Source organism: Rana temporaria, chromosome 4 (assembly GCF_905171775.1).
Source record: "Rana temporaria chromosome 4, aRanTem1.1, whole genome shotgun sequence".
Taxonomy (NCBI): domain Eukaryota; kingdom Metazoa; phylum Chordata; class Amphibia; order Anura; family Ranidae; genus Rana; species Rana temporaria.
In genome coordinates this window covers 423,882,386-423,905,318 of record NC_053492.1, presented here as the reverse complement: position 1 = coordinate 423,905,318, position 22,933 = coordinate 423,882,386, and the positions used below count along the sequence as shown (strand labels likewise).

At 46.0% G+C, this 22,933-nt stretch overlaps 1 protein-coding gene across 1 annotated transcript in view; it reads left to right on the top strand.

The window, feature by feature from the left end:
- The window catches only part of DNAH14 (dynein axonemal heavy chain 14), a 340,790-nt gene that overhangs the window by 33,306 nt on the left and 284,551 nt on the right, over nt 1-22,933 (top strand). Inside the window, 4 exon segments of the mRNA XM_040347836.1 lie at nt 959-1,086; nt 1,983-2,150; nt 16,502-16,614; nt 21,733-21,795. Of these exon segments, the coding sequence (XP_040203770.1) occupies nt 959-1,086; nt 1,983-2,150; nt 16,502-16,614; nt 21,733-21,795 (472 nt within the window).

Sequence of the window (22,933 nt, the reverse complement as noted above, 5' to 3'; positions counted from 1 at the left end):
ATATAATTTCGCCACACCAGGCCTAAGGCCTAGTAAGAAATATTATTCCAGAGGGGGTAAAGCAAACGTAATTGCATTGTAGAATATTTAAAAAAAAATTCTCAGTTACTTTGCCGAGTAACTAGTTACTTTGCCAATAAAGTAACTGAGTCACTAACTCAATTACTTTTTCGGACAAGTAACTTGTAACTGTAACTAATTACTTTTTTAAAGGAAGATGAGCAACACTGTACGCAGGGAAATACAATCTAGAATTGCAGGGCAAACAGACAGGGAGCTTGGTCAGATGTTATCACACTCTATCACAAGCATGAGACTAAAGGTTTGGTTGGCTTAAATCAGGTTTGGTTTCCACCAAAAGACTGGCCACATTAATCACCTTGCAGGTGGACAGACAGACAAGGAGAATGCCAAAACCAGGGCTATGGCATTGGGGCATCCTGACACCACTGGGGCCTAAGCTGCCTCTCTGGAATTCTTGTAAAGCTTACTTCTCTCTAGGTTTTTTCTGGCACTCTGTTGCCACCATCAAAATACTCGGTTTTCCTAGAGGAAGAAGTGGCATCACCCCCCTCTGTCATTTGATGGTGCTTAGGTCATAGCAATGGGCTGCTAGACAGTGCATAATGGAAAGCATTCAATCTAAATACTAAGAATGGTTGTAGACATGGTAAAAAAGATGGAGGTACTCCACTCCAGTATGCTTCTGAGTTTTTGGAGAGGGGATGTGTATAAAGAAGAGGAGTTTTGGCATCTGCTCTCCTCACTGCTTATCCCAAGCAATAATGAATGGTACAATAGAGTTTGGTATGGGTTACAGTTTGCAGTTAGGCAACCCAAGTAGTTTTTATTTTAGACACTAACATACTGTATTAAGCCACAAATACTACTAGAAGTAACATGTACTATCATTCAGTATCTGTAGTATCCTTTTGTGACTTGTTTTCATCATTTCCAGTTCCAGATGATAGTGTCATATTGCACATCCACAGGCTGAGAGCCAGGCTTGGATGGAAAACACATATTCCCAGTGTCCAGCAGGTGACCAGATTGTCAAACACTGATAAATATAAGAGGCTCATTGAGGTAAGGTTAAACTTTAACAGCAAATGTTCTTGCTTCTTAAATTGTTTTTATCAAAAATGAAGTCAGTCTGTGCCTTGCTAACTCCATCTGACCTTTGGAAGAATCATAGCCATATCGCTAATTTTGCTATACCTAACCGCTTTTGGGTTCCAGACAACACCCGTCAAGCATTCCCCAGACTCCCAGATCTAAAGGTTGTGTTGAGCCAAGTAGAACAGAGGAGGAGACCTCTCAAAATCTGACAAATCTGTCTCTGCAACTGTCGTTCTATTCAGCGAATCCCTCAAGTGTACAGGCCAACGTAATCGCAGCCATCCAAAAAGATTTAAAGCCTAACTTCATTAATTTTCTATAGTTTTGCTTTGAATCGAGCGCTGAATACTTTTCCTGTTTATATTTCTTTATGTGACCTCAATGGTGATATTTTCCCACACTTACTGCCCCTCTGACACCTATATAAGAAATATGGCATGTGGGCATTTCAGGGACAGGAAGCCGCAAACTTAAATAAAAACATGGCTAGAGTTTCTAACCCATCCGTTTCTTATTGAATTTTTTTTTTTTTTTCATGTGTTTCCATTGGAGAGATTGCCCATCACTTCCTTTCTAGATAGGAAGTGAGGACAAGTCTCTATTAGATGTACACATAATCAGAGGCTCTAACCCTTTCTTGCTCTATTCAAAACAAAATGAAAAATGTTGACTATTGTTGCGCTTTAATTTTAAGTACGTGGCGGGTGAACTAAACGTTAAAGCTATAAATAACGACAGAATTCCTAGGTAATGAGACAAGCTAAGCAGCATTCCCCCCCCCCCCCCCCATATTGAGGGCGGTGTTTTTTTGTTTTGTTTTTTGATACTGCTGTGTATAATGTGTCTATGGTTTCCCTGTTTAGGATCAAGCACTAATAAAGGAAGACAATGGAAAATTTGTATACTGTCTGCCCAGGTGTCATGATGATCCCTCTATGCGATATGATCCCTACGATCTCCAAGTGGTTCCAGCTTCTACTGCTGTACAGTTTGGCATTTACTGGACTGTTAGTGCCTCATGGATGTCAAAGGTACACTTTTCAGAAACCAAAACTAACTCTGCATCAGGGTTGTCCCACTGGAGTCACCATCTGTGGCTCTGCTTCCCATCACAGACATATGCTGGAGAAGCTAATGTTTGTGTGTATTAGATGGAGCACATATTTATCCCATCTCCCAGAAACATTACGTTTGCTGCCTTCAGCCTTTTACAGACTTGCGCCCAATCCAGCAGTTTTGCAGATCTTTTGTTAGGAAGAGCATTTGGTGGCTGGATTGTGCACGCACAACTGACCACATCTAATGTCTATAGACCACATATGAGATAGAACAGGCCCCATATCAGGTATCCTTTCTGTTGACCAAAAGTGTTTGAAAATTTGCTTTTAAAGCTGAACTCCATGCAAACAGCTAAACACAGTAAAAATACACTTTTGTGAACTTTGTAACCCAGTCCAGCCACGCTTGTCATTTATACACCTCTGCCAGACAGCACAGTTAGGTGGAAGAATACACCTTCTCTATCACTTGATCTAGCGTCCAGAGCTGTGCCTGTCTGTAGCGGCTCTCCTTGAGCTCACAGGCTTAAATCTGGCCAGAGGGAAGGGGACGGATCCCCCTTTTTTTTCAGATTGGAGGTAAGCAGGTGCAAATAGGCATAGAGCTGAATGGAGGATCCGATTGGGTCCTAAGGCTGCTTTCACACTGATGCGCCACGTGCTCCTGTGGCTTTCCTGCAGCTTAGTTGCACTTTGCCATAGACTTCTATTATATCCTGCAGGTGTGATGCACTTTCTAAAAACGCACCAAACCCGCAGGTTATAACAGAAGTCTATGACTTAGTGCAGGTAACCCGAAGGTTCACTGCGCTGCACCCGTGGATTCGTTTGAAAGCAGCCTAGTAACCACTGCCGAACAGATTTGCCCAAATATACACTGTGATTTCAATAATAAACTTACCTTTAATAACAGTCTTCCATTCAGTTTTTTCCGGCTGTTGCTGCCCCGAGCAGAGTGTATTTGGTATTGATTGTGACAGGAGCCGGCTCTATACATGAAACATCAGCTTATGCGGCTCTTTTTGTATAACTAAACCCGACTGCCATTTATAAACCATCTGCTTGTGTGTCTCCAAATATTTCCATCATACACTCTTGCATATGGTAGCAATTGTGTACTGATATTGGCAGGTTCCCTGTAGGCATAGAGAAAGCATAATTTTTGCTGTGAGTACTATTTGGAAAAAAATATGTGAAAAACAACATCACCCAAAACAATATTCTCAATTAAGGGTGCATTGGGGCAGAATGTATATACCCCACATTTAACCAAGGTGATCAGTGGAACAGGCAGAAACTAGAGATACTGGTGATTAACACTCCAGATATCTGGGGCTGATGTTAAGTGGACTCCTGTAATGAGAAAATATGGAGACTGGTATTATGATCCTCGTCTAAAAATGCTGCTATCCTGGGAATCATGTGTAGCCCTGTTGTGATTTTCAGCCATTTAAGAGGATGTAGATATATATATATATATATTGCAGCAGGTGGAGCCAGAGAGCACAGATTTGGGGACTGCAGTACAGAGCAGACATAGAGATACATTTCTACAGCAAGGGGCTGGAGAACTGCATTTCCCATGAGGCTGTGAGACAGGAAGTTCCGGGAGAGAGGGGAGTCTGGAGGAAGTAGTGAGGAGAGGGAGTCTGGAACAGTGATCCAGGGAATACAGATCTGCATCACAGGGTGATTTAAGACGGCTTGTGTCAGAGCTGTTTGTTTGCCACTAAGACACAGGCTCTATGCAGTAGTGCTTGGAGAGACTGATGTTCGTCTACTGAAACAGAGAGAGACTGTGTTTGGAGCGATCGAACTGAGGCCTGGTCGTAGGGCCGATCAAGCCACCGGAGTAATCCAGCCTGCCCAACTGAGTGAGTGGAGCTGACGGAGGTTATTGCCAGATTCCCCAAGCGGCCCCTAGACGATCTGAGATGTCCTGCCGGAGGCTTTAAAAGACTGCATCCATTTCACAGACGTCGGTCTGAGGAGAGAGGGACATTCGCTTCCGCAGACAATCCAGTGTCTCTTTCCCAAAGAGACACTGGAAGTGGTGAGCGGCCTTTGGCCATTGCAACAAGTGTACTTCCTACACCAGGGCCCCAACGTTGGCTAGCCTAGGACAGTACTACTGGCCAGTAGTTTAGGGTGGGGTAGATACCGCTAAGTATATATATATATATTACTGTTCATTGCATTCAATCTAAACGTATTATCTCATCCTGTTTATTAGTTGTATTATATTAGAGTGGGGAGACGTTAAGGGCTTTTGCTCTATCCCACAGTTATTAAATCTGTTATAAAGCTTCCCAAGGTGTGCTGGTGTGCTGTGGATTCATTGTTTGTGGTGTGTCACAGAGGTGAGACAGAAGACCCGATAATTCAGCGGCTCCTTCGGGGGTGAGCGCTACATGTGGGGGCCTCGTCCGGGATTTCTTCTGATACCTCTCGCAAAGTGATAACCGCACAAACGAGCCAGCAATGGATCCAAACACCGCAGCAGAGTGGTGCAAAGAACAAAATGGCCAATTAGGGCTGAGTATAGTAATGGACATTCCTGCTGACAAATGGACAGAGGAACAGATCCGTCAAGCAGTAACTACACTAGCACCTGACCAGAAAGTGTTTGTAATAGACACGAAAATAGATCAAAAAGTCTCCCATACCTATGCCCTACTAGAATGGAAGAAAGGAGTCCCAACCTGCTTCCAGGGTGATAGCATCCAGCTAGCCGGAGAAGTTAAAGCACGGTTATTCCCTCTACTCACCTCAGCAAGTTGTCTGGAGGGACCAAGCCAGACCATGTCAGACACAGTGGAAGTAACTACCACTTCTGTACCAACCACTAACTACCCCCCAGCTTCCTTCTTCATGGACATAGGAAAAGCGTTAGAAAAATGTCCTCGCCATCTGTGAACTATGGCTACAGGAAGTTGAGAATTTTTTCTGGAGTGCAGCCTGTACCTCCTGGAGAAGAAGAGTATGAAACCTGGATGGAACAGGCTATGCAAGCACTGGAAGAATGGGATGTTCCAGAGGCTCAAAAGAAACAACGCATTACTGAAAGTCTGAAAGGCGTTGCAGCAGAAGCCATCCGAAATTTGAAATTCAGTCAGGAGTCTTGTACAGCATATGACTATCTTCGCATGCTACAAGATGAGTTTGGGCGCACAGAGAAAGCTACAGATCTAATCTTCCTATTTGAACACATGTTTCAACGGGAAAATGAGCAGCTTTCCGAGTATATTCGACGACTAAACAAAATGCTATACCAGATTGTACTAAAGAAAGGAATAGAAGCCAGGGATATGGATCAAGTTAGAATGAAACAGATCCTGAGAGGTGCTCTGAGTTCCGATCCTATCTGGATCCAGTTGAAGACCTTACAAGGGGGTACCTCTTTGCGATACTCTGATCTCATTAAGATGGTAAGGGAGGAAGAGGCTATCCTAGAGGAGAAAAAGAAGGGCTCAGGATTTTCATTTCCTGCTGAGGTTCGAACGCTCAATGTGTCGAATGGGAATTCAGAAGTGGAGCAATTAAAGGCTCAAGTTTCCCAGCTGACGCAAATGCTAACCCTATTGTCTGCAGGTGTCAAGTCGCCCCTTGAAAAAGTCACTTCAGAACCAGTTCCTGAATCTACTACTCAGGTGGTGCCTATCAAGAAACCGTCAAACATCTGCTATAATTGCGGAGGAGTGGGTCATTACCGAAATACCTGTCCGAGCCCATCGAATTCAAGAGGAAGTTATCGACCGGCGGGAAACTACAGAGGGCCCCAGTGAGGGAGCAAACTGGGTGCCCAACTACTGAAGACTGCTCTGATTCCCAAGATACCAATAAGAGACCCAAGTCTTTACCCAGAGCCTCACCTGCTACGACAAAAAGATCCCCTCCCCTGGCATCTGGTCCTGTGTCAGAGGGAGGCAAGGCACACCCACAACCTAAACACCCGGAAGGGGGAAGAAAACAACCACCACAAGCGAGGAAGAGGGCTAGAGTGCAGCCGACTGGGTCTATGCCTTCTACTACTCCGAAGAAGTTCCCTGACCAGTTGATAGGCCCTTCACCCATTATCCCAGTTCAAGTAGAAGGGGTTTACATGAAGGCTCTCCTCGATTCAGGTGCTCAAGTAACACTGATTTACCGGGACTTCTACCAGAAGCATTTGAAGCATCTACCCCTGATGGAGTTAGAGGATCTCGAAATCTGGGGTATTGGGACTCAGAAGCTTCCATATGATGGGTGTCTACAAGTGAAACTGGAGTTCAGTTCGGCAACTGTTGGACAACCAGGGGTCTGTGACGCCTTAGCCATTGTATGTCCCCGCCCACCAGGAGCTAATCGAAGTTCTATGATTGTGGGAACAAATACTGACTTGGTGAGACGCCTTATAACTCCATTAGCGACGGAAGAGAGTTCTACTTCAGAGGAGATGCACCCGATGTTGCGGCCAATCTACCAGCGGATTATTCAAGAACAGAGGGCCCCTGCAGAAGTGGGACGGCTTTGGAGATTAGAAAGAGCAGAGAAGGTCTTACAGCCAGGAGAAATTACTAGTTTCCGGGCCTCAGTCAAGTTGAACTGGTCACAACCAGGCCCCTATGTGGTCCTGGAAACTGATCCCAGAAATATGAAGAGATCTGGAGTGGAATTGGTGCCTGAGATAATATCCACCAGAGCTCTACAGCGGGCCCGTGGGAGAGTCTCTGTAAGTGTATGCAATGTGTCAGACTCCCCAGTGACCTTGAAGGCACGGATGCCGATTGGACAAGTGGCCACTGCCACACCCCTCTCACCCACTGAATTGATAGAGGGAGTAGACAGAGAGATCCCAGCTGAACGATTCTATCCTAAAGATGCCCCTATCTCGCCTGAGTGGAAGAAGCGAATTCAGTCTCAGCTCCTCAAGTGGCAAGATTTATTCTTCAAGGATGAGTTTGATGTGGGGTGTGCTAGGAGCACTCAGCACCGCGTTCGCCTCCAAGATGACAAGCCCTTTCGAGAAAGGTCACGGCGAGTCCCATTGGGAGATCTAGATGACCTAAGGGAACAGCTGGCTGAATTGAAAAGGACCAGGATAATCCAAGAATCCAGGAGTCCTTATGCCTCACCCATCGTGGTAGTTCGCAAGAAAAACGGTTCCATCCGTTTGTGCATAGACTACCGCACACTCAACCAAAGAACCATTCCCGACCAATACACTACTCCTCGAATAGAAGATGTCTTACAGTGTCTGTCTGGAGCAAAGTGGTTTAGTGTACTTGACCTGCAAAGTGGATATCACCAGATACCCATGCATCCTGAAGATAAAGAGAAGACTGCTTTCATCTGTCCACTGGGATTCTTTGAGTTTAATAGAATGCCCCAAGGCCTCACAGGAGCCCCAGCAACTTTCCAACGACTAATGGAAAAGACGGTGGGAGACATGCACCTGATCGAGGTATTAGTGTATCTGGATGACCTAATAGTCTTCGGAAGAACACTGGAAGAACATCAGCAGCGGTTGGAAAAGGTCTTGAAGCGGCTGCACGAAGAAGGATTGAAACTTTCCTTAGAGAAGTGTCAGTTCTGTCTGCCTTCAGTCACGTACCTGGGACATGTTGTTTCAGCAGAAGGCATATCAACTGATCCTAAGAAGTTGGAAGCTGTGGCTTCATGGCCGAGACCTCGTAATATTACTGAACTCCGGTCCTTCCTAGGATTCTGCTCATACTATAGGAGGTTCGTAGAGGGGTTTGCCAAGATATCTCAGCCTCTGAACACGCTTCTAAGAATGGAAGGAGCAGAAGATGAATCAATGCCCTTTGAGCCGGGTTCATCAGCCCACGGAACTAGGAAGCCTCGTGAATCAATCCAGGAGGAATGGACCGACCAATGTGAAAGAGCTTTCCTCCAATTGAAAGGAAGTCTAACACAGGCTCCTGTCCTTGCCTACGCTGATCCTGCCAAGCCTTATGAACTACATGTGGATGCTAGCAGAGAAGGGCTAGGAGGAGTACTATACCAGGAATATGATGGCCTCCTGAGACCGGTGGCATATGTGAGTCGGGGTCTCACCCCTTCTGAGAAGAATTACCCCACTCACAAGTTGGAGTTCCTGGCCTTGAAGTGGACAGTGGTGAACAAACTAAAAGACTACCTGTACGGGGCCAATTTTGTGGTCAGAACTGACAACAACCCACTCACTTACATTCTCACTACGGCCAAACTGGATGCCACTGGGCACCGGTGGTTGGCTGCCCTGTCAGGATTCCGCTTCAGCCTCAAATATCGCCCTGGGGTCAATAACCAAGATGCGGATGCCTTATCCAGGAGACCCTATAGCACAGGGGTCCCAGAAACAGAGTGGACTCATTTGACTCCAGATGGAGTTCAAGCCCTATGCCAAGGGGTGGAGTGCCGAACCAAAGGAATGATTGGAGCAGAGGCCATAGGAGTCATGGCTGCCGGTGTCCCTAAAATGTATTGTAACCCTACACAGCTGAGGAGTGAGGGCCTGCCTACTTTCACGAAGAAGGACCTGAGAGTAGATCAGGCTGAAGATCCTTTGATCGGGTTAACTCTGAGAGCAATGAAAGCGGGTCAAAAAGGGCTCCTACTAACTGATTCACCAAAAGAGGCTCTTCTGGTCCACAAAGAGTGGGAACGGTTGAAACTGCTAGACGGGGCCCGTCTGATGACTTAGAAGAAAAGCAGCAGTTGTTCCTCCCAGAGAAGCATAGAGAAAATGTGCTGAAAGCTTTGCATGATGACCATGGTCACTTAGGAGCAGAGAGAACTTTTAAACTGGTCCGAGACAGATTCTATTGGCCCTGCATGAGATCCGAAGTTGAAAGCTATTGCCATTCCTGTCTAAGATGTATCCAGAGGAAAACTTTACCTTCTAGGACTGCTCCAATGAGCCATCTGCAGAGTCAAGGGCCTATGGGCCTGGTGTGTATTGACTTCCTGTGCTTAGAGCCTGACACTAGTGGACAGGGAAATATCCTAGTGGTGACAGACCACTTTACCCGTTATGCTCAAGCTTTTCCAACCAAAGATCAACGTGCTCCTACTGTAGCCAAAGTCCTAGTAGAAAAGTTCTTTGTTCATTATGGTCTACCTCAGAGGATCCATTCTGATCAAGGCAGAGACTTTGAAAGTCGACTCATCAGGCAGCTCTTGGATCTATTGGGGATTCAGAAGTCAAGAACCTCCCCCTATCACCCCCAGGGTGATGCACAACCGGAGAGATTCAATCGGACTCTACTCAATATGTTGGGAACACTGTCGATCAGGGAGAAACAGCACTGGAGTCGGCATATCTCTACCATTGTGCATGCTTACAATAGCACAGAAAGTGATGTTACAGGATACTCACCGTACCGCCTCATGTTTGGAAGAGAAGCCCGATTACCAGTAGATTTAGCTTTTGGCCTCTCCCTTGACCAGACGTCTATTGCCTCTCACCAGGGTTATGTGGATAGACTGAGGAGAAACCTGGCTTCTGCATTTGAGAAGGCCCGTTTGACATCCGGGAGTAGAGAACAAAGAAACAAACGGAACTATGACTTGAGGGTTCGGGTACAGGATTTACAGCCAGGTGATCGAGTTCTATTAAGAAATTTGGGTGCTTCGGCCAGGCACAAACTAGCTGATAGATGGAGTTCTCAGATCTACATCGTCTGTAAACAATTGCCTGGCCTGCCAGTGTACCAGATTCGACCAGAGGGGAAGACCGGTCCACTGAAGAATTGGCATCGGAATCATCTCCTACCTCTGAGTGAAGCTGTGCGGGTACCAGATAGAGATGAGTCTCCTTCACCCATTCCATCCACTTCCCATCAAGCACCTGTTACTCGGTCCCAACAGCCACCTTCTACAAGAGAAAGTGAGGACGACAGCGATGAGGAAGATGTGTGTCCGAGTTGGATGTGGCCATCTGAACCTATGGATGTTCATCCAACTATTATGATTCCTGAGCCGGATTTGAGCAATTTGAGACCAGATGCCCCTGAATTTGTGCCTCAAGCAAACGAGGATAATTCTGTACCCTCTCAAGTGGAAAGTCTCTTGCCGGAAACCTCAGTGCTAGAAGATGCCCCTGTTCAGCCAGTTCAAAAGGAAACTGAATTCCCTCAGTTAACACAGCAAGTAGAAGAGGACTCAGCAGATGAAGGCCCATCCGGGTTTTTAGAATCAAGGTCCAAACGACTGGTGCGACCTCCTCAGAGACTCACTTATGACTCACCAGGGAACAGCACAGAGGAAGCTATCACTACTGTACGCAGATCACCCAAAGTGTCCACCCTAACCACAGAGGTATCAAAGGACTTGTGTCCAATCCCGACCATCAGCACACCTTGGTGGAGTGTTCCTCTGCCCCCTCTACTTGCTAGACGTTGTCATAGACTGCATCTATCTATGCGCAGTAAAGGTATTTAGATGGTCTAGTATAAACTTTATATGTGCCTTTCATACTGTATATATTGTCTGTAGAACTTACAAATACAGTTTACCCTTTGGGGGGGACCCCAAAGACTTTAAGTAGGGGGAGAATGTAGCCCTGTTGTGATTTTCAGCCATTTAAGAGGATGTAGATATATATATATATATATATATTGCAGCAGGTGGAGCCAGAGAGCACAGATTTGGGGACTGCAGTACAGAGCAGACATAGAGATACATTTCTACAGCAAGGGGCTGGAGAACTGCATTTCCCAGGAGGCTGTGAGACAGGAAGTTCCGGGAGAGAGGGGAGTCTGGAGGAAGTAGTGAGGAGAGGGAGTCTGGAACAGTGATCCAGGGAATACAGATCTGCATCACAGGGTGATTTAAGACGGCTTGTGTCAGAGCTGTGTGTTTGCCACTAAGACACAGGCTCTATGCAGTAGTGCTTGGAGAGACTGATGTTCGTCTACTGAAACAGAGAGAGACTGTGTTTGAAACGATCGAACTGAGGCCTGGTCGCAGGGCCGATCCAGCCACCGGAGTAATCCAGCCTGCCCAACTGAGTGAGTGGAGCTGACGGAGGTTATTGCCAGATTCCCCAGACGGCCCCTAGACGATCTGAGATGTCCTGCCGGAGGCTTTAAAAGACTGCATCCATTTCACAGACGTCGGTCTGAGGAGAGAGGGACATTCGCTTCCGCAGACAATCATCCTCCTTTCCCAAAGAGACACTGGAAGTGGTGAGCGGCCTTTGGCCATTGCAACAAGTGTACTTCCTACACCAGGGCCCCAACGTTGGCTAGCCTAGGACAGTACTACTGGCCAGTAGTTTAGGGTGGGGTAGATACTGCTAAGTATATATATATATATTACTGTTCATTGCATTCAATCTAAACGTATTATCTCATCCTGTTTATTAGTTGTATCATATTAGAGTGGGGAGACGTTAAGGGCTTTTGCTCTATCCCACAGTTATTAAATCTGTTATAAAGCTTCCCAAGGTGTGCTGGTGTGCTGTGGATTCATTGTTTGTGGTGTGTCACAGAGGTGAGACAGAAGACCCGATAATTCAGCGGCTCCTTCGGGGGTGAGCGCTACACATGCTTCAGTACTATTTGAGTTACTGACCAGGAACCACCATGCAGAAGTTTACTGGGAGGAACTGGGGAAGACCCGGCTGTCATGGTACATGTTGGCGCCAATGACAAAGTCAAAACGAAGATTGAGTGTCCTAAAGAAGGATTTTAGGGACCAAAAATTAGAAGCTAAATTGAGTAAAAGCACCTCCAAGGTCGTATTCTCAGAAATACTACCGGTACCTCGAGCCACACCAGAAAGGCAGAGGGAGATTAGGGAAGTAAACAAGTGGCTGAGGAGCTGGTGTAGAAAGGAGGAGTTTGGGTTCCTGGGGAACTGGGCCGACTTCTCAGAAGGTCACTAGTTCTATAGAAGGGACAGACTGAACCTAAATAAGGAGGGTGCAGATCTGCTGGGAGTGAAGATGGACGAAAAGTTAGAGGGACTTTTAAACTAGGCGGCGGAGGGAGGGTCCAGAGGTAGAGATGGTCAGTGAACATATTCCAGAGGGTAGTATTGGGGGCATTAGTGGTAGGTTGACTAAATCACATAAACCCGAGGTAAGTATAACAAGTCCTATTTGCAACCTCAAAACACCGAATAAGAAGACAGTATGCAACTGGTCTAAACTATGTGGCATGTTCACCAATGCCAGGAGCCTGGCGGACAAGATGGGAGAACTAGAGATACTGTTGTACGAGAAGGATTTAGATTTTGTGGGAAATTAAGACACTTGGTTCAACAACTCTCATAATTGTCTGGCAACCATTCAAGGGTACTTTATCGCAGGGATAGATAGGGTAAAAAAAAGGGAGGGGTATGTCTGTATATCAAGAATAATGTACAAGGGAATGTGACAGATGACGTCACTAAGGTAGCTAGGGAGGAGGTGGAATCCTTATGGGTAGAACTCCAAAGGGATGAAACTAAGGGGAAAGTAATACTGGGAGTATGCTATCAGTCCCCTAACCTGGGGGAGGAGGGGAGAGGGACCTCCTATCACACTTTTGATTAGCGGCAAGGATGGTGAGGGTCATCATAATGGGGGATTTTTATTATCCAGACAAAGACTGGGTGGAAGGAACCGCACATTCGTCTAAGGCTCGCCAGGTCCTAAATGTCTTGCAGGACAGTTTCATGGGTCAGATGGTAGATGCGTCAACTAGAAACAAAGCGTTACTAGACATACTGATTACCAACAATGGAGACCTGATCATGGATGTAGAAATATGGGGCAAATTTAGGAAACAGCGATCACAGGTCAGTTAGCTTTAGTATAAATCACTCAAATAGGAAACATAAGGGGAATACAAAGACACTGAATTTAAAAAAAGCCAACTTCCCTAAACTGCCAACCTTACTAGAAGATATAAATTGGGATAAAATCTTAGGAACAAAGAACACGGAGGAGAGATGGGTAACGGGTTTGCTTTAAGAGCATATTAAATAAGGGCATTAGCCAGTGCATCCCATTGGGAAATTCATTTAAAAGAGCGAACAAAAGTCCTGGGTGGCTTAACTCAATGTAAAAATGCATATAAATGCAAAGGAGAAGGCCTTTTAAAAAATACAAGGCTGAGGCCTTGTACTCACGAGCAGACATGTCCGATGAAACCGGTCCGCGGACCGGTTTCATCGGACATGTCTGCCCGGGGACTTCTGTTCGATGGCTGTACACACCATCGAACAGAAGTCCGCGCGTAAACAATACGCGGGGCGTGTCCGCGGTGTCGCCGCGTCGATGACGCGGTGTCGCCGCGACAATGACGCGGAGACGTGGGCGGGCCTGCCTTTTAAATGCTTCCACGCATGCGTCGAAGTCATTCGACGCATGCGAGGGATGCCGGGCGGCCGGACATGTACGGTAGGTCTGTACAGACGACCGTACATGTCAGGCGGACAGGTTTCCAGCGGACTGTTTTAAAGCAAGTCCAGGAAACAGTTGTCCACTGGAAACCTGTCCGATCCGCCCGAAAATGGTCCGCTCGGGCCTACACACGGCCAAACATGTCTGCTGAAACTGGTCCGCGGACCAGTTTCAGCAGACATGTTCGGTCGTGTGTACGGGGCCTAAGGGTTAACCATCAGCATTCAAACTTTACAAAAAATGCAACAAGAAATGTAAGGGTGCAATTAGGTAAAATAGCACCTGTTAAGCGCCTGAAAAAACTCCTTCCCTGCAGCCCCAGTGTGAGAGCCTGAGGGCTTTCACACTGGAGAGGTGCGCTTGCAGGACGTTAGAAAAAGTCCTGCAACCAGCAACTTTGGAGTGGTTTAGGAGCGGTGTAAACACTGCTCCTCCACCGCCCCTGCCCATTGAAATGAATGGGCTAACGCGGCCCACTGGCAGTGTGAAAGGGGTCTTAGTGTTTACCTTCACCTTCACAGGAGTTAGCTTTTTCTCTGATTCAAACTTCCTATATGGAGGTTTTGGATGTGTGTGTGTTTTTTCTCTGTGGGCTGAACAGGATGGACTTTTCTCAACCAGACTGTAATGCCTCGCACACACTGTAAGAATATGAGACGAATAATCATTCATTTTTATTTGCATGCTAGTCTCATATTGAAAACCAATAGGATATGTAACTATGCTGTGACAGAAGGGTAAGGTTGGGGACATGAACGGAAAAGGACACAAGGGGGTAGGGAAAGTGCTGCTCACCCCTAGAAAATAGTGTATATGGAAAGGCTCCCCAGTGGGTTTTTTTGGCAGCAAAAAGCTATAAAGAATGCAATGGAATACAAATCGTATAAAAAAATGGAAAAATTATTTAATTGGTAAAAAAAAGTATAAAACAATAAGCTCTGGTATAGTTTACACTAAAAACGTTTACACATAGAGTGTTGCACCAAAGTACATGACATCAATTAACATAAATGGTTAATATGTAGGTCAAGTGATTCCTGACGCGTTTCAACCCATATGGGGGTCTTCTTCGGAGGAAGTTGAGGTGCAAACTGTAACAAAAGTAGATGTATACCAGTAAAACAGTCTTAGCACATAATAATGGGTGCTATGGAACAAAATACGTTTTGCATATATAGTTACCCACTCACAGTGTGTAGGTTTCAGTTATGTCTAGACCAGAGTTTGAACTAGAATCCACAGGAGGACCCCTGGTTGAACATCTCCGCAAGGATGGCTAAAATCCCCAAACGGTCTCCAAGTGTGCCATATGTAACGGCCTACAAGGGCCCACAGCAAAAAAATGGGAAGGATCCAACACACCAGCCAAATGAAAACCCGGGCCGGGTGGGGGAGGGGGATCCCAACAGAGCGACTGCCAAACAGTAACCTATTAAAGAGTATAAATGAAAATTGTTGATAATCGATATATTGTATTTTGGATATATAATTATGATCTTTTAAAGTGCCAGTGACACCAGGCGTGCACATAAGTCCCACTCTATCAATGCCAGACAGGGAAGGGGAGTTGTAGATTGCATTACATGATCGTTGGATTAAATAAGTAAGACTAGACCAGGCATGACCAAAGTCCGGCCCGGGGGCCAAATGCGGCCCCCCTGATGATTTGATATGGCCCCCCTGGGGATTTGGATATATATTGTTTGTGGCCCCCAGTGCCACAAAAGATATATACTGTATTTATTGGCACTGCCTTGAAGGGGACAGGGAGGGGGCAGGACGAGCGCTGTCAGATTACATAAAGGGAATCTCCTGTTTACTCAGCAGCGTCTCTATTGGAATTCCCGTCTCCTGGGATGCCATTGGACGACTGTTTTGTCTATCATAGGAGGCGGGACTTTGTATTAAAGAGGTCACAGAGTAAACAAGAGATTCTCCTGTTTGTAATATGTCGGCACTCATACCACCCCCCTCCCTCTGCCCTCCGAGGCTGCAGATGGGCATTGTTCAGGCTGCACTGATGGCAATGGTAAGGCTGCATTTATGGCACATGTGAGGCTGCATTTATGGCACATCTGAGGCTGCATTGGTTGCAATGGTGAGGCTGCATTGGTTGCAATGGTAAGGCTGCATTGGTTTCAATGGTAAGGCTGCATTCATGGCAATGGTAAGGCTACATTCATGGCAATGGTAAGGCTGCATTCATGGCAATGGTGAGGCTGCATTCATGACAATGGTAAGCCCATGCGTGTTATACGCTGATAAATATAGTATATCCAAATAACACGCCCAAGTTTATCCTTAGTCCTAAGCAGTGCTCTGGGATTCGTTGGGGCCACAAAATAAATATATACAGTATATCCAAATAACACGCCCAAGCTCATCTCTTCACCACACACAGCCACAAAGGCCGTGTATTAGTGCTCAGACGAACACACTTAGACCGAATTTTAATGGTTTAAAGAATGTCAGGCAAAAAAGTCGGCCCTCACGCATGTTCACTGAATCAAATCTGGCCCTCTTTGAAAAAAGTTTGGACACCCCTGGACTAGACACTGGATGTGTCTATATTGATAAAGAGAAAGTTAGATTTAAATATAATATAGTTATAAATGTTATTGGTGCAATATAAATAAAAATAGGAGGAACGAGTGTTCTGAAGTGTGAGTGGATCAAGTGAAGAGTATGCAAATATTAGAATTTGGCATAGTGTTGATAATGAATAAAAATAATGACAAAAAGATGTGTTATTAATAAGCTAGTGTATGTAAAAAAGTCTCATATTGAAAACCAATAGAAGGGTAAGGTTGGGGACATGGAGGTTGTCAAGTACAATGTCCATCTGACTCCACAAACCTTTACTGTGACTTAAGTATTTAAAGCTATTGTTGATTTGTCTCTTGGCTGGCAGTCTCTTTTTATTTTCACTTTTTGCGTCATTCTTTAGATATATAAGGTGAATGGAGCAGAGATAATGGAGACTGTACCTGTTATGGAATGGTTACATGAGCAACAGAAATACTACGCAATTAGGAATATGCAAGTGTTCGCCAAGTTCAGGTAAGAAGGCGCCCAAACCTTTGTGCGTCTTTAAAAGTGATTGATTTTCTAAAGGTATTGTTATCATTTTTTAACTCTCCAATACTTTATGTAACAGTAACGTTTTTTTTATATACTGTTTAAAAAATGCTACATATGCTATACAATATATAAGTAGCTTTTATGCAACTAAGTCTCAGCATCAGCAGGCAGCCGCCGCTTCGTTCACACAGTGTCAGAGGACTGTGTCTGTGTCCCGACTCCTGAATGAATGGAAGCAAGCAAACATTCATTGATGGGCACTGGTAGGCTGCATTGATGGGTGCGGATGAGGCCGCATTTGATGGGCGCTGGTGAGGCTGCATTGATGGGCGCTGGTGAGGCTGCATTGATGGGCCCTGGTGAGGCTGCATTAATGGGCACAGGTGAGGCTGCATTGATGGGCGCTGGTGAGGCTGCATTGATGGGCGCTGGTGAGGCTGCATTTGATGGGCGCTGGTGAGGCTGCATTTGATGGGTGCTGGGGAGGCTGCATTAATGGGCGCAGGTGAGGCTGCATTGATGGGTGCTGGTGAGGCTGCGTTGATGGGCACTGGTGAGGCTGCATTTGATGGGCGCTGGTGAGGCTGCATTAATGGGCGCTGGTGAGGCTGCATTGATGGGTGCGAGTGGGCTGCATTTTAGGGGGCCCGACATGAAAAAGGTGGGGTATACAGAGGCAGGGCAATGGAGTCAGGGGTGGAGCCAAGAGGGGGCGGCAAAATGAGGTCTCGTCTAGGGTGTCAAAAATCCTTGCACCAGCCCTGCTTAGGCTCATGGCACATTGTTATTCTGTTGCTGGTGCCATCTCGCCATTTTCAAAGCAAGGCATCTCTGACGGACGCGCTTCGAAATGTCACTCGCTAGCAACTGAGCAATGCCTCGCTCATGCAGCCAGTGAGGGAGCACCACTTGGAAACAGGTTAGTATTTCTCTTTCTTTTATAGCTATCCTGTCACTGACTAGTCATTGTCAGCATCAGAATTGCTAGTGGGCCATGGTTCTGAGGGATTTTTTCACATAGGCATCTGGGGGTGGTAAAAAAAAGGCAGCTGATCCTTGATTTTGGTTTTATGCCCCTGTCCACCCACCCAAATTGTAACATTAGAGCCTGAGCCATGGCAATTTTAACTTGGGTTGCAGAATTTGACAGGAGTCACTGCCTGTCAAGCTCGCCCATTGAGTTAATTGGGAGTGCACCACAACTGCAAGCCAAACAAGAAAAGCAGATGTTCAGGAGACGGCAGGATCGCTGTCATGATCCATGTCATGACTCTGGTCACCTGCTGGTGGCACTGTTCCCTCCAGTAACAGGGGTGCAGTTCTGGTGGCCACCAGCAGGTGTCTCCCTATGTATATTTGCACAGGTATTTAAGCCCGCCCTAAACTGGAGTTCAGGGCTTCAGTATTTTGCTTGTCAGCCTGTTCCCTGCCTGACCTGTTAGCTGTTGCCCACCTGTTCCTGTTTCGCTCCCTGCCCTGGACCCTGTCGCTTATTGACCCCGGCTTGTATTTTTGGACTTTGCTGCTCTCTCCTATCCTTGACCCCTGGCTTGGACCTCGGACTTGCGTATGTCTTATCCCTGCATTACCTGCTTAGTGGTTTTTGGTTGCTGTGTCACGCTTGCTTTCGTTGATTGTTTTTCACGTGTGCTTTAACTTTAATAAAACATATATATATATATTTTCACTATCTTGGTGCCTGTTTCCGTTAGTGCAGCCCATTGACCTGTACCCAGTACTCGGATGCCTGCGTGGGCATCCCCTGACAATCGCCTCCTGAACACCTGTTGACCACAGGTCCACAGACCTTTTACCTTTTAAGCATTACTAAGGGCCGATCCTAGGATCACAGGCGCCTGGGTGCAAAAATATTTCTGGCGCCCCCACATGGGCGTCGTCATTTTACTAACTCCTCCCCTTTACAAATGTTTCTATGGCAATGACTCAACCACAGAAATGCTCCCCCACGAAGTCTTCATTAACCTGGGATCCTTACATGATCTCTTAACAATAAACAAAATATAGGAAGAGAAGCAGAGAACTATTGGGACCTGTAGGGGGGGGGGGGGGCCTCTCCGATGGACACAGAGAGGGCTTCTGTTTAAGAGTCTGTTAGAAAGAGCCCTCAGACATACTACATACATGATACTGGAGACGGTCAGAGACTGCAGACATGATACAGGAGACGGTTAGACTGCAGACATGATATAGGAGACGGTCAGAGACTGCAGACATGATACAGGAGACGGTCACAGACTGCAGACATGATACAGGAGACGGTCACAGACTGCAGACATGATACAGGAGACGGTCACAGACTGCAGACATGATACAGGAGACGGTCACAGACTGCAGACATGATACAGGAGACGGTCAGAGACTGCAGACATGATACAGGAGACGGTCACAGACTGCAGACATGATACAGGAGACGGTCACAGACTGCAGACATGATACAGGAGACGGTCAGAGACTGCAGACATGATACAGGAGACGGTCAGAGACTGCAGACATGATACAGGAGACGGTCAGAGACTGCAGACATGATACAGGAGACGGTCAGAGACTGCAGACATGATACAGGTGACGGTCAGAGACTGCAGACATGATACAGGAGATGGTCAGAGACTGCAGACATAGTACACAAACAAGGAGAGAAGGAGGGAGGGGATAACTCTGGCACTTCGGCGCCCCCACCTCTGCAGGAGCCTGGGTGCAATGCACCCTGTGCACCCTGCCTAGGATCGGCCCTGGCATTACTGCTAATGTAATAGAAGCCTTAAGGAAGTCACGTTCTGTGCACCTAAAACAGAGAGATCATTGTGCAGGCTAGTTGTCACAGAATTTTTTTATTTCTTTTTAGTCTCAGCCTTTCTGAATAGTTAAAGCGGATGTGCCATGGGAAAAACATATTAAAAGCCAGCAGCTACAAATACTGCAGCTGCTGACTTTTAATATCAGGACACTTACCTGTCCTGGAGTCCAGCGCCGATCGCAGCAGAGCACGAGCGATCGCTCGTCTCTCTGCTGCTCCCCCCGCCATCCACGCTGAGGGAACCAGGAAGTGAAGCGCTGCGGCTTCACTGCCCGGTTCCCTACGGCGCATGCGCGAGTCGCGCCACGCCCGCCGATTGGCTCCCGCTATGTGCTGGGAGCCGAGTGTTCCCAGCACACAACGGGGGGGGGGGGGTGACGGGAAGTGACGGAATGCCCGTTTTTTGCCCGTGAATGCCGGGCCGGAAGTGGGTGCAAAAACCTGTCTTTAGACAGGTATCTGCACCCCCCTCCCCCCCTGAAAGGTGTCAAATGTGACACCGGAGGGGGGGAGGGTTCCGATCAGCGGGACTCCACTTTAGGGTGGAGAACCGCTTTAAGCTACTATTAAAGAGACTCTGTTGCTATATAAAGGTTATCCCCAAAGATATACCTGAAAAAGAAGGCTGTAAATACTTGGCATTCTCACTAACTGTGCCATTGAACACCACTGTGATCCTAAGAAATCATCTCCAAAAGTCCACTGGGAAGCCAACATTTCTTGGAGTGTCAATCTCTTGCATCCCCATCACTACAGGATACTATAATAAAATCCAGCAGACTAACAACATGTCTGGTTCTTTCTGTCGATTACAAAACACCTCCTCCAATGTTATGAGATGAGGAGAGGGGAAGGTACGTGTTCTGAAATCCTAGCACCTTTCTTGGCGTGGAGTGCTAGGGCTACTCCTACATCGATACAGTGCAGTAAGTGAGTGTTGTTACTCTAGAACAGTGTTACTGGCAGGATCACTAGGTGAAAATAGAAGAAAAATAGAAGAAAAAAAGCCTGAAAAAAGAGAACGACTGCAACCACCACATCTATAGAGTGGCAAGCTGTAATAGATAATAATTTTCTTCATGTGTTTAACCGCTTGTGGACCGCTGCACGACGATATACGTCGACAGAATGGCACGGCTTGGCACAAGGGCGTACACGTATGTCCCCTTTAAGAACCCAGCCGTGCGAGTGCGACCCGGTCCGAAGCTCCGTGACCGCACGTGGGACCCGATCGCCGCCGGTGTCCCGCGATCGGGTCACAGAGCTGAAGAACGGGGAGAGGTAAGTGTAAACAAACCTTTCCCCATTCTTCTCCATGGCTTGTCACTGATCGTCTGTTCCCTGTCTTAGGGAACGACGATCATTGACGTCACACGCCCAGACACGCCCCCCTACAGTAAGAATCACAAACTAGGGCACACTTAACCCCTTCAGCGCCCCCTGCAGGTTAACCCCTTCACTGCCATTGTCATTTTCACAGTACCCAGTGCATTTTTATAGCACTGGTCGCTGTAAAAATGACAATGGTCCCAAAAATGTGTCAAAAGTGTCCGATGTGTCCGCCATAATGTCGCAGTCACGATAAAAATCGCAGATCGCCGCCATTAGTAGTAAAAAAAAATTATTAATAAAAATGCCATTAAACTATCCCCTATTTTGTAGACGCTATAACTTTTGTGCAAACCAATCAATAAACGCTTGTTGCGATTTTATTTACCAAAAATATGTAGAAGAATATGTATCGGCCTAAACTGAGGAAAAAAACTTTTTTTTATATATTTTTGGGGGATATTTATTATAGCAAAAAGTAAAAAATATTGCATTTTTTTTTTAAATTGCCACTCTATTTTGGTTTATAGCGCAAAAAATAAAAACCGCAGAGGTGATCAAATACCACCAAAAGAAAGCTCTGTTTGTGGAAAAAAAAGGACGTCAATTTTGTTTGGGAGCCACGTTGCACGACCGCGCAATTGTCAGTTAAAGCGACGCAGTGCAGAATCGCAAAAAGGGGCCAGGTCCTTTAGCTGCATAATGGTCCGGGGCTTAAATATATGCATTAAAAGTTGCCAGAAAATAGCTCCCCAGTGAAGACACTTAACTGAGCTTCTAACTCTGCCCAAAACGAAAAAAAAAAAATTATGTTTGGGATATAGTTGATCTTTAAGGTATGAACAGACACAACACATATTCTGCTCAAAATGCATTCAAATCATACATTTTTATTGTTGTTGCTAATATTTTCAATATATATTGATGTCATCATTATTCTGTTTTTCCTAAAGACTTTGGAAAGCATTTACAATTTGGAAAATGAATGTCCATCGATCAAAGACAGACAACAGCAGGTTTGTATTTGGCACATATTATCATATTTGCAATGGACCTCCGTGTTGTTCACCTGTTGCTATGGCATATTAGGTTAGGAAAGAATTAGGAAGGTGCAAAAAACACAGCAGCTATTCAGCATGTCCCAATAGACACCAATACCTAACTTCCCAATAGCTGTCATATTCAAAGTAGACATGGCTTAACAGTACAAGAGACAGTGGGGTAGATTCCGGTAGGGGCGCGCAATGTTACGGTGGCGCAGCGTATCGTATTTATGCTACGCCGCCGTAACTTACAGGAGCAAGTGCTGTATTCACAAAGCACTTGCTCTGTAAGTTGCGGCGGCGTAGCGTAAATGGGGCCGGCGTAAGCCCGCGTAATTCAAATGTGGAAGGGGGGCGTGTTTTATGCTAATATGTTATGACCTGACGTGATTGACGTGATTTACGAACGGCGCATGCGCCGTCCGTGTACATATCCCAGTGTGCATTGCTTCAAATGACGTCGCAAGGACGGCATTGGTTTCGACGTGAACGTAAATTACGTCCAGCCCTATTCGCGAACTACTTACGCAAATGACGTAAAAAATTCATACTTAACATTGGCTGCGCCTCCTAATAGCAGGAGCAACGTTACGCCGAAAAAGCCTTGCGCAAACGATGTAAAAAACTACCGCCGGGCGCACATACGTTTGTGAATCGGCGTAACTAGGTCATTTGCATACTCTACGCGGAAAACGACGGGAGCGCCACCTAGCGCCCAGCGTGAGAATGCACCCTAATATACGACGGCGTAAGAGACTTATGCCAGGCCGCGGTTGTTTATTATTGGTTTAAATAAATAGATAAATAAATAAATAAATAAACTAGTGGGTAAGCAAAATAGATTAAGATAAATTAAATACATAAATAAGCTTTAGCAAGCCTAGCCACTACGGCTCAGGCTGCAAACACAAATTACCCAATTCCAACTCAAACAAAGGACTCACGTAGCATTATAAATAAAAAAAACACGAGCAATAAAAACCATATAAGTATATATATAATAATTAATGAGTTTTTTTTTTTGTATTCATTATTTATTAACAACGTTCAATAGCTTGTCTCCCTTTGCATAAACACAAAGGTGACCCTACCACATAACAACAACCGCGAC